Source organism: Cervus elaphus, chromosome X, assembly GCF_910594005.1.
Source record: "Cervus elaphus chromosome X, mCerEla1.1, whole genome shotgun sequence".
Classification (NCBI taxonomy): Eukaryota; Metazoa; Chordata; class Mammalia; order Artiodactyla; family Cervidae; genus Cervus; species Cervus elaphus.
Window position 1 is genome coordinate 123,418,120 of NC_057848.1, and position 12,312 is coordinate 123,430,431.

The 12,312-nt window shown below is 37.6% G+C and overlaps 1 protein-coding gene across 14 annotated transcripts in view; it reads right to left on the reverse strand.

The window, feature by feature from the left end:
• Positions 1-12,312, reverse strand: part of HUWE1 (HECT, UBA and WWE domain containing E3 ubiquitin protein ligase 1) — a 153,149-nt gene that overhangs the window by 79,229 nt on the left and 61,608 nt on the right. For all 14 annotated transcript variants that reach the window (XM_043897309.1, XM_043897308.1, XM_043897311.1 and 11 more), the window contains 13 exons: positions 10,326-10,388; positions 8,459-8,536; positions 7,413-7,460; positions 7,264-7,332; positions 6,740-6,839; positions 5,681-5,781; positions 5,356-5,506; positions 5,090-5,217; positions 4,410-4,550; positions 4,102-4,207; positions 2,110-2,235; positions 1,491-1,592; positions 957-1,037 (listed from right to left, as the gene is read on the reverse strand). In XM_043897309.1, the coding sequence (XP_043753244.1) occupies positions 957-1,037; positions 1,491-1,592; positions 2,110-2,235; positions 4,102-4,207; positions 4,410-4,550; positions 5,090-5,217; positions 5,356-5,506; positions 5,681-5,781; positions 6,740-6,839; positions 7,264-7,332; positions 7,413-7,460; positions 8,459-8,536; positions 10,326-10,388 (1,294 nt within the window). The remainder of the gene's footprint in view (positions 1-956; positions 1,038-1,490; positions 1,593-2,109; positions 2,236-4,101; positions 4,208-4,409; positions 4,551-5,089; positions 5,218-5,355; positions 5,507-5,680; positions 5,782-6,739; positions 6,840-7,263; positions 7,333-7,412; positions 7,461-8,458; positions 8,537-10,325; positions 10,389-12,312) is intronic.

A 12,312-nucleotide genomic window follows, 5' to 3' on the forward strand; every position in this document is an offset into this window, starting at 1 on the left:
ATAAACATAAAATCATTTGTAGATGATGACTTTATAGAATATCTTAAGAGATCAACAATTATGAACTACTAATTTAGCAAAGTCACAGGATACAAAGTTAATATATAAAACCCTATATTGCTTTGGTGAGGGAGTTAAGTATCTGAGCCTGTAGTAGCTAGAACTACTCCCTCCAGACACTCTGGAGTATTAAAATATGCATGCTACTGGTACCAGGAAGCATTCTCTATTTCTACACCTCCCACTAAATCCCTTTACAGTTTTAAGGGGAATTCTAGAAGCATATATATCTCGTTTATTGTCCTGAATATGTAAGAAACAATTTTCTTTACTACAGCTTACAGGTTTGACATTCAATTCTGAGAATGGAAAACATTCTGATTGGGCTTTTTAGACCAAGGTTAGGGGCTAAAAACCAGGGGCTTCCCTGGTGGCTCAGCGGCAAAGAATCTGCTTGCAATGCAGGAGACACAGGTTTGATCCCTGTGTCTGGAATATCCCATAAAGGAGGGCATGGCAACCACTCCAGTACTCTTGCCTGGAGAATCCCATGGACAGAGAAGCCTGGCAGGCTACAGTCCATAGAGCTGCAAAGAGTCAGACATGACTGAAGTGACTGAGCCCGCATGGGTTAACCACTGAATAAAGACATGTTTCTTATTATACCTGCAGTGTTTAAGTGTAGCATAAAAAGCCAAGTGTATAATAGTATTACTGATTGCAATACACTGAAGAAAAGGTTTCTGTAGTGTAATGGTTATCATGTTTGCCTGACACAATACATTGCAAATGGATAATTATTTGATAAGGAACTCTGATCTTTCTCTATTTCATCACCAACTAGAAAGATACAAAATCATACAGTGGACAAATATTCTGCAAGGATATAAAACATACACACAGAACACTGCCAGGTTATATTCCAGCTTGGTATAAACAAGTTCAACTCCAGTTACCTAGGAGAAAGAGTGATGGGCCATAGTATTCTGCATTGCTGATGATGTGTTTCAGGGAGGTAGGCAGAGAACCATCCATCACTAAGAGAAAAGAAAATATCAAGAAGAACATGATCAGTCCAGTAGTAGTTTGATGGGTGGAGATGATGGATCAATACATTACATATACCACACAGTAGTAAACCAAGTCTATTTTGATTCCTTAATGGTATCCACTTGTCTCCTCCTAATATTTTATTATTTATTCTTTGTCTATGCAATAACCTTTTAACAGTAGATCAAAGAATAAAAGAATACAGAGACGGAGAGACAGAGTGGGGTGGCAGACTGGAAGTGAACACATCTAAAAGCTGGAAAAGGAAAAAAATAGATGAATCACTATTAAAATAGTTGAACAATCCTTAGGTCCAGGAAAAGTAACACTAAAGAACTAAAAGCTATTCAAAATGGCATGTCCTTTTCCTACAAAGTATGAAAAGGACCAATCCTTGAGAGAGTCAAACATCCTTCTAGAAATTATCTAGCATCCAATACCATGTCGTATGCCATCTGAGAAAGCAGGATCTTGAATGGCCTTCTTGAGGAAATTCAACATGGATTTGAGAAGTGCGGCTCGTTGTGGAATACACTGGACTCCTGGCAAGGGAGAAAGAGGATTATACTGGTTCACCATTATGTACAATCAGCAGGTACATAAAACAAATTTTTAGGAGATCCATATACACTATACCAATACTAGCAGACATTCGAAGTGAAATCTCTGGATGCTGGGAAGAACATTTACCTAAGCTTTAAAATGAGAAAAAATAAATCACCAAGGACCACACAAAATTATACTAGAAGTCTAAAGTATTAAGGAGAAAAATCACAAAGTAAAAAGATTAACTCTAATACTTGTTTCCCATTTTGAATATTATCTGCCCTCAAACATGGATGTGTTGATAAAATAATCAATACGTGAAGAGTTGAAAAAATATAATACTATGAAGTAAGTATTAATTACGAGAAAATGAACACCAGAATGCAAAGTAACAGTCATAGTCATAAGAAGCAAACCTCCAAATGTACTGCTTAAGCTCCCCCAAAGGACCATGCTTCACTAGCTTAGTATTTTAATCACTGTGATTGGTTGTGTCTCTATATGTCTACACACCAGGACGAGGGCCAGGGCCAGAGGAGATGCCAGTGCTGCTAGAACTTGATGCCCTTAATTCAACATCCAGCCGGTGCTCCATAGAGATGGATGAGCTGGGACTACTTTCCATAGTCACATCTGTAACTGAAGTAAAAGTTATGATAAAGAAATTAGAATAAAACAGACCACCAAAGAAAAGTTATTTGAGAACATTTTTTTCTTTACAGCGAGATGAATCAAAATGGAGAAGGATTAAAATACTGAAACTGAAATGAAACCACAATTGACCCTTAAACTTCACGAAGGTTAGGGGCCCTGACCCTTCAAATAGTCAAAAATCTGCATTTAACTTTACAGTCAGTCCAACATACCTGAGGTTCCAAATCCATGGAGTCAATCAATTGTGTACAGTATCTGTATATAGTGTCTGTAGTACTATACAGATAATATATTCACTGAAAAAATCCACTTATAAGGGGACCCATGAAGTTCAAACCTGTGCTGTTCAAGAGTCAAATGTACCTTTCCACAAAGACTAGAAAGGTATTTAATATCACTAGTTAGTCAAGATATGCAAATTAAAAATAGCCCTACAAAAGAAGTCCTTCAATATTTCTCACCCATCAAATTTGGAAGGGAACAAGGTGGTAAATATGTAATTTCTTTACTACTGGTGGGTAGTAGGTACAGTTTTTTTGGAGGGTGACTTAAATATAAGAAGCATAAAGACTGATATGGACGGATGACTATGATACACTGAATGAACACTGCTATGTTAATGTTCTCATCTTCTTGTTTTATAAAACTATATACTTAAATCAACATATATTTGAATATGGATAAAAGACTGAAAAGAACTACACTAAAATAGCTATGGTGGCTGGGAAGTGAGTTATCATTTCTACTTTTACACTTGAATAATTTTAATCAATCAAGTACAAGATACAAAATTACTTCTTACAGCATATAAAATACAATAAAAAGCTCCATTAGTGATAAACCACTGCTTACATTTTGAAATATTTTCTTCCAATCTTTTAAATACATATACAGACATACAGGACATAAACTCACGGTTCTGTAACCTGATTTTCAGTGAATTTTCTCTATAGGTACATCGTAACACCAGAATTAGTTGTTAAAAATGTAGATTTCCTAGTCTTCACTTTTAAACTTACTAAATTAAGCATTACACTAAATCTTTAGCAAGCACTTTAATTTATTCCTATTCTTATGGTTTCTTATGTTTGGCAACCACTGATTTATTGTGAACAGAGTCTTTAAATCATCTTCTATACCACATTTTGGAGATGTCACATTTTAATCAACACATGACCACACCCATTACCTTAAATGCCAAGTTCCCCATTGCAGACTAGAGATAGAAATTGGGTAAAGGGCCCTTTAGGGACAGCATGCACATAGTTAATTGTGTTTGGGGGGAAAAAAGGAATGAAAACTTATGGATATTTAGTGTCAAGAATGAAAACCATTATAAAAAATTTAATATCATTATTATTAGCATTGTTACAGACATATGTAATGACATCCTGGGTCATGAAGACAAGATTAAATACTAAGAAAGCTGGTAGGATAGCTGTGAAACAATTTTTTTTTTAGTGAAACAATTTTTTATTTTGGGTACTATGACTAAGAACTATGCACCAGGGGAAGTTTTTAAAAAGGACATAATCTGATTTACACTAAGATTAAGAATACTTGGTCTTCTTTCAGATTTTATGATTTAAAAGTTGTTCCCTACCCAACAACTTTTCCACCTCCCCCTTCTCAGAACAGCCAGATAATTTCACAGGGTCCCATTTTAGTGTCTATATTCTCCTTATCTTTTTGTAATATATATTTAAACACCTATGACATATATATCAGGCACTATTGAAGATTATACCAGTGAACAAAACAGTATCGTGATCTCATGGAGCTTACACTTTAGTGGGAATAAGAAGATACTGAATCAATAATGAACCAATACTAATAGTAATTATTAATTACCATCCATATCAGTTTCCATTTCTTCTCCTTCTTGTGCAGTACTGGGTCTCTGGATCTTTGGCTTGATCACAAAAGGGCATTCTTTTCGGCACAAATCAACTTCATGCTATGATCAAGGGGGAAATAGTAAGATAATCCTACATATATAATAGAGATTAAAAAATTATAACAAAAGAGTGTCACAGGCAGATTACAGAAATGGTTTCTAAAAACAAAAAAGGGATAACATGGCTCTTTAGGGTTATTATATTAGTTTCTAGGCATAGCAATCACTACATCTAAGTATATGCAAAGTACTCCTCATATACCTCAAGTCTATAAATGAAGATAGAAAGTCCACTATGGGATTGAAAAGCTGCCATGTCCAGGTTGGTGATAAGGTCAACCACTCTGACAGCTCTGGTGACAAATGTTATCTGGTCCTGTTCATCACCAAGAAACTTTATGACCTATTAGGGAAAGAAAAAAGTAAAACCAATCAAATGAAAGCTGTAATAATGTATTCTTTTGGAAACATGCAGTCTAGGGTCTCAGGGAGGCACCAAGGTACAGCAGGAAAAAATATATGTTTGATTTTTGGTGCTTGCCAAATGACAGCTCTATCACTTCTGAGACTCAACTGCCTGAGGTAATAGGGACATAAATTACCTTTCAGGATTAAATAAAATATTCAGGGAGAAAAGAGCTGGTGCCTGGGGCCTAGCACATGGCAAAACCTATCATGCTTAAGGTCAGGAGGGGATGTGGCAATATCTTAATTAGTACCCAGGGCCTCCTATTATACCACGCTGGACTATGATCAATTCTTAATAATGGAAATAGCTGATCTTAAAAGTTGTTAATGAGAAAACTAGAAGGCCAAACTTGAGCATCAAGCAAAACATTTTCTGGGTAAGCTTTCTTATGCTAACTATCTTCACTGTAAACCACTTCAAACTTAGTTAATTTCCTCCCAAATGTACTTATTTAAAAAAAGTAAGTAGAGCACCTTCAATAAGGCTTCCATCATTCCACAGGAGACCAAGGCTTCGCCACCAGCATCATAGCTGGCCAGATGGTATAAAAAAGAGAAGAGAGCAGTGGCAAACTGGTGAGGGTATGGATCCATGGAAGGGTCTACAAGGGAAGTTGAGAGAGGAAGAGAAAGAGCAAGTTCAGAATTTGGTGTTAAGTTGGCAGGATGTTAAACAAAGGCAGACAAAGCAGGGGGTAGGGTTCCTTTAGGTGCCCAGGATAATAACCACAAAAATGTACCAATCATGGCCTGGATACAGTTTCGCACAAGTACAGGCAAAAATCCATGGTAGGAGGCAGTTCCAGTACAGTCAATAATACTGCTGAGTTTGGGAGTTCTCTCCAAGTGGACAATTGACGTTAACGTTCGTAAAGAAGCAGCTTTAATCTCCTATGAAAACAGAAAGTAAAGTAGCTCAGCTGGTAAAGAACCCACCTGCAATGCAGGAGACCTTGGTTTGATTTCTGGGTCGAAGGTCCACTGGAGAAGGGATAGGTTACCCACTCCAGTATTCTTGGGATTTCCCTGGTGGCTCAGCTTGTAAAGAATCTAATAGATACTTACCATAAGCTGCTTATCTGTTATCTGAAGGACATCTACCAACTCCTCTATCAACCCATTATACAAGATACTGTTTGCTGACTCCTGCAAGGCATTGGAATACACTGCAAAAGGAGAAATAAACACTTTAGGCAAGAAGGCAGTGGTCAAGCCACTGCCCAATGACAGACCTTCTGGTATCTACTGGTTCTGGGGAAGGACTCCCTTCCTACCAGCACTGGAGGACAAAATCATTGAATTCTAGAAGATTGGATCAAATATAGTCATAAGTCCCAAACACCCACCAAACTGATTCTCCTATTAATGGTATCAATTGTCTTGAGCAAGGATTTTCAGAAATTTAAGAATAAAAAGAGAAGAATTAATTCTTTATAATATCACTACTTGATAACTCATGTTTCTGTTTTACACTGGAAACTTACACAAACTATAAAGAACAGAATTTATGGACTACTGCAGACCAAATCAGAAACTTGTATGACACTGCAGTAAAACTTGAAGAGTACTTTATCGGTTTTTTCATTTAATGCTCAGATCAGCTTATAAAATACATACTGTTCCAACATTAAATCAGGAAAGTGAGGCCAAAAGGATAAACAGGTGCCTAATAATCTACAAAGTCAGGGTGAAAGCCCAGGACTGACTCTAAAACCAGTGCGATTTCCACTATACCACTCTACAAGAAAAAGTAAAATGCACAGTATTATTTAATCAATTTCAAAATTCATTTCAAAACTCCCAAAAAGAGAAAGATGAACTGCCAAGAGGAAAAATAGGGTCTAAGGGAAGATGACTATCTGAACACTTACAAAAAAAAAAAAAACAAAAAACACCCACTAAACCTATGTGATGTGTGAATCATACATATCCTCTTTCTGATCCAACATTAAGGAGCCCAAGAATGATGAATACAGTGAACACTAGAAATGCTGGCAATTTGACTACAATTTAACTTGCCACCTAGGTAACTACCATAAGCCCATAGCAACAAAGACAGATAAAGTTCAAAGGAAATCAAGTCTAAACTGTCTAACCAGGACCTATAACGTGTTATTCTCTTACCTAATATAGATATTGCATGTAGCCTGGCCTGAACAGCTTGCAATCGCTTCCTGTGATTAGAAAAGCCATGGGCTAGCCGTATGTGTGTAAATAACAGCATCTGTAGAGACATAAGACCTAAATTAGGAAACCAATGGAAAAGGTGACTATACTTTCTGAGGGAGGGCTAAGTCTTACTCATTTGGCAAGAGTTCTGATTATTAATCAAGTTAAATATCTGATCACCATTACAATGAGCAGAAAAAATATAACACAACTAAATGTTTTCTCCTTTGGTAGCCAAGTGTTAAGCTACCACCTCTTAGATATTCATGGTGAATAAAGCTGCTTCTGTTTTCCTCAAACTTCATCAGGACCTAGGAAGCCAATAAGTGTTGCCCTCATAAAAGATGAGGAAACTAAGGCACACAGAGGCTAATTTGAACATGGTCTGATTCCATTCTTTCTGCTAGCTAGCTCCCTACTCCAGCACAATAGTCTGATCTATATGGATATTATTTAGATATTTATAAGACATATCATACCTGCTTATCCTTAGGAATGCTGTACATTTTGGTAAGAGACTCCATTATTTCAGAAGGGCTTTCTGAAATCTACATTAGGAAAAAAGATAGTTAGGAACAAAAAGTGAACTAAATGTTAGAACTAACCAATAGTCAAATATTCCTCTTACCTTGTCAAGTTGCTCTATGTGAATATAATGTAGTGTGTTACTAGATGTCTGAAATTAGAAATATAAGAGAGTTGTTAGGAGTCACTGTATACCTTAGCTTCCCCATGCCATAGGACTGCCAAGAGCTATCTGAAAAACAAGATGTCACCCTACATAGAAGACTCAACTGTAAGCTCTCAAAAATCAAAGTTTTTTAGAATCCCCCAAATGCTCATGTTATACATCCTCAGCAAACTTTCTTTGAAACCAGATTAAAAATAATGTACATAGCCAGATACATTTTATATTCTTCTTTATCCCTTTTAAACTTTATTTAATACACACAGCCTTCGTATTCACAGCAAAGACTGAATCCATGAAAACGGGTTCTCTCTAAATATGCATGGAGAAGGCAGTGGCAATCCACTCCAGTACTCCTGCCTGGAAAATCCCATGGATAGAGAAGCCTGGTAGGCTGCAGTCCATGGGGTCACAAAGAGTCAGACACAACTGAGCGACTGAGCATATATTTTAAATAGAAGGAAGAAAAGATCTTATTTATTAGACCACTTCTAAACCAAAGTGAATTTTGCTATCTCCTCAAAGAATATATGAAATGACCAGATAATTGAAGCAGGGCCCTGTAAGCAATACACAGACTTCATGCAGGCTGGCTTGAGCAGAGAAAGTTGAACCAATCACTGTCAAGACTATCATACTGGGTTGGGCAAAAATTTTGTCTCGGTTTCTCCGAAAACCAGAAGAACTTTTTGGCCAACCCAATACTAAATGGTGGAATTCTCAACTGAGACCGAGAAAAATATACCAGTCCTAATACTGCCTTATAAACAGAGTCCTATCTTTTGACAGTTCCAACGTAAGTAAGATTCAAACCTATCAGCTGGGCAAACAATGAACACTTACTCCTGAGAAGCTGCTGGATATTTTTATCTTGGGAGGGCGCAATGTATCTCAACATCATTCTCTAATTTTACTGAGGAGTCCTAGAAAGTCAACCACAGGTACAGATCATTGACTCTATTAGAAAAAGTGTGAATGAGACTCACCCTTTTCTCGATTTTGACCTCAGCCCCAGGGTCTGCATAGAATTCAAAGTGTAGTGTGGTGGCACTGGGTGGGTATTTCTGCGTAAAAAGCACATGAAAGAATCAGATACCATCTTCTCCCAAATCTTCCCTCAGTCTTAGCTACTTGTCCAACTCGGTGTGACTGTAGAATCAGCAGTGTCATCAGCAGCTACAGTGCCTGCATTCCTTGTTTTAACAAAGCTCAGATGTCTTGTAACACAAAATCAGGACAGTGGAGCCCACAGCTCCAAAAGCTTTCATATTCCTTACTGATTTTCTTTCTTTCAAGAGATCAATTTTGACTGCAGCTATTCTTAAGACGGAAGAGAGAGGCAAGCCTGTCCCAATAATGAATAAGAATTCAAGGGTGAAGGACAAACACAAGGGTCTAGGTACTATCTGAGAATAGAAAAGAACATTCTTATGGAAATCTTAGTTAATATCATCACCTTTTGAAATATTTTATTCAAACTCTGCCTCATAGGCATACCTTTGTAATTCTTTAAATGCATTTTTCCATACCATCCTGTATAATTTCTCATGATATCCAATTGCTTTTCTGCACAGGCAGATACCAAGTCAATATAAACCAGACCCTGACAACAAATGTTACTTAACTCTAGAAAAGCCACATGACAAATAAGACTGCAACAGCATGCCCATTAAAGTGTGTCTTTGAAAGAAAACAGTAGCAGTGGTTGCTTCTGGGGGTAGAGAATTATTATATACCCTGTTGTATTCTTAGAAGTTTTAAAACATGTACTACTTTCTTTTAAAGTACACAAAATTTTCAAAGTCCCATGACATGCCAAATATCAATAAATAAAAGGGTGGATGATTTCTTAATATAAGTCAAGACGAACATGGTAACAGACACCATACAAACCTAGTAGTGTATCATACTGTTTTGCTCAAGAGGCCAAGAACAAGCTTGATATACACAAGGAGCCTCAGAATTAATCAACTAAACTTTAAGATGAAAAATAGTTTTCTTAGAATTCCAAACTGAATACCCTTTAAAATTTACACAGCTTTAATTATTAAAACAGATAACACTCATCTCCCATATTACCTAATATTCACTAATATAAAGAAAGCATACCAGCTAAGGTGGAAAAGTAATTTGTTCTATTTATAGTTTTCTGTGACCAGAAAAAGAACCATTCTCCTGGGGGGAAAAGGCTTGCTAAGATAATTACACTAAATTTCATTGCATCCGTTTGTCCTATACATGACAAGCTAACAAAAGAAGCAGTATATGTGTTGGAAAATATAGCTGCTTCTTGGTGTGGAATCGTATTATAGTAATTCAATTGTGCTTTGTGGTTCTATAGCAACGTATCAAAGCAGAGGGCAGGATGGCTTGAGTTCATAATCTAAACATAGCTTAAAGTATAAGCAGGACAGGCATGAAGGGTAAACATGGAAAGCACACGAAACATTGCAAGTTCTCAATAACCAAAATGGGAGACCTGTTTCCCAAGCAGTCATTATTACAATCATGCCAGACAGACTACCCAGAGTTCTGTAGTTCCAGTGAGAAAATGCAAGGAAGTGTAATTTCTGGGATTTTTCATCACTTTCAAGATGACTCAACAAAAGCAGTTTCTTATTCAAGAGATTGTAGGATCATATACTGTGTTTCTGAGATTCTTCAGCTACCACCAGCCCATTAAGGACTCAAGCACTTCTAGAAAAGGTATGCTATGTCTCAACTGATCTCAGGTTCCTCAAAATCCTGATGTGAAGTGACAACTTTAAATGCCATATATATATTGCAAAGTAAGGCTCAAAAAGAGATCACACAAGTTCTGTCAAAAGATACTCAAATCTCAGAGTTACTTACCATCATATGCAAGTCTCTGCAACATTCTGCTAGTCCAAAGCCATTTTCCTTACCACCCCAGCTCTTGGAAAAGGAAAAAAGACAGTATTAAAACAGTGCTTAAGGTAGCTTTGTGTATAAAGTATTTAAGAGTATGTTGCTGCTTGGAACACAGTGTTGAAAAGACATCCAACATTAAAATCAAACAAAAAGAGGGAGCAAATAGAAGCAAGAGCTTAAGACTCAAGGCAAAATGGTCTGCCTAAAGGTGATTTCTCCAATGAGACCAATTTCATTGTTCTGTGAGGATGGTACTGGGAAGAATATAAGAAGCTCTTGCAAGTAAATGCATTTGATATGCCTGCAGTCATGCTTGCTGAAAGGTCAGTCTTGACCCATTGGATCTTCAGTACTGTACCAACCTTTCCAGGCTCAGCCTGATCACCTCTCTCATAGGGTGAAATCACATGCTCTTCAGTTCCTTACTGTTTGACATGAGCCAAAGTGCAAAGTAGAAGATCCTGCATTGCTTAATATTATCGTACTCTGCCATGACAACGTCTAAAAAATTCATCAACAAGTACTAGCCCCTAAGTAATGGGGGAGAATGGCTCAACTGTACAATATTATTGAGTTCCAAATAGAAAAAAAAACTCAGCCATACAATTTTGCTTAAAAATTAGCCTACCTTTTCAACAGCATTTGAGGTAATCTATCATTTTCGCCTAATTCAAAATTCTCCCAGCGGTGGGGATGGGCATTTGTTGATAACATTGAAGACTAAGTACATACAGTTGGGATAATTAATAGACAAACAGAAAAGCTTGGAAAGAAAGGCTGAGGAGTGTGATATTTGGGGGGAATAAGGGCTTTGAAAACTTCCACACACTCCTGGAAATCTAGAAGGCCATGTATGCCCAAGGTTGGGCACATTCTCAGAAAAACCTGAAAAAGCACTAAGTTCCTCCATCTCTAGCTGATATGAGGCTCTATGCAAGGGAAGGCTAAGCCAGAGTTGTAAACTTTCTGGTTCAGTTCAGTTCGGTTGCTCAGTCGTGTCTGACTCTGTGACCCGATGGACTGCAGCACGCCAGGCTTCCCTGTTCATCATCAGCTCCCGGAGTTCACTCAAACTCATGTCCAGTGAGTCAGTGATGCCATTCAACCATCTCATCCTCTGTCGTCCCCTTCTCCTCCTGCCTTCAATCTTTCCCAGCATCGGGGTCTTTTCCAATGAGGCAGTTCTTTGCATCAGGTGGCCAAAGTATTAGAGTTTCAGTTTCAGCATTAGTCCTTCCAATGAACAGTCAGGATTGATTTCCTCTAGGTTTGACTGGTTTGATCTCCTTGCAGTCCAAGGGACTCTCAAGAGTCTTCTCCAACACAACAGTTCAAAAACATCAATTCTTCAGCGTTCAGCTTTTTTTATGGTCCAACTCTCACATCCATACACGACTACTGGAAACACCATAGCTTTGACTAGACAGACCTTGTTGGCAAAGCTATATCTTTGCTTTTTAATATGCTGTCTAGATTGGTCATAGCTTTTCTTCCAAGGAGCAAGCATCTTTTCATTTCATGGCTGCAGTCACCATCTGCAGTGATTTTGGAGCACAAGAAAATAAAGTCTCTCACTGTTTCCCCATCTATTTGCCATGAAGTGATGGGACTGGATGCCATGACCTTAGAAGTCTGAATGTTGAGTTTCAAGCCAGCATTTTCACTCTCCTCTTTCACTTTCATCAAGTGGCTCTTTAGTTCTTCTTTGCTTGCTGCCATAAAGGTGGTATCATCTGCATATCTAAGGTTATTGATATTTCTCCAGCAATCTTGATTCTAGCTTGTGCTCCTTCCAGCCCAGCGTTTCTCATGATGTACTCTGCATATAAGTTAAATAAGCAGGGTGACAATATACAGCCTTGACATACTCCCTTCCTGATTTGGAACCAGTCTGTTGTTCCATGTCTGGTTCTAACTGTTGCTTTTTGGCCTGCATACAGATTTCTTA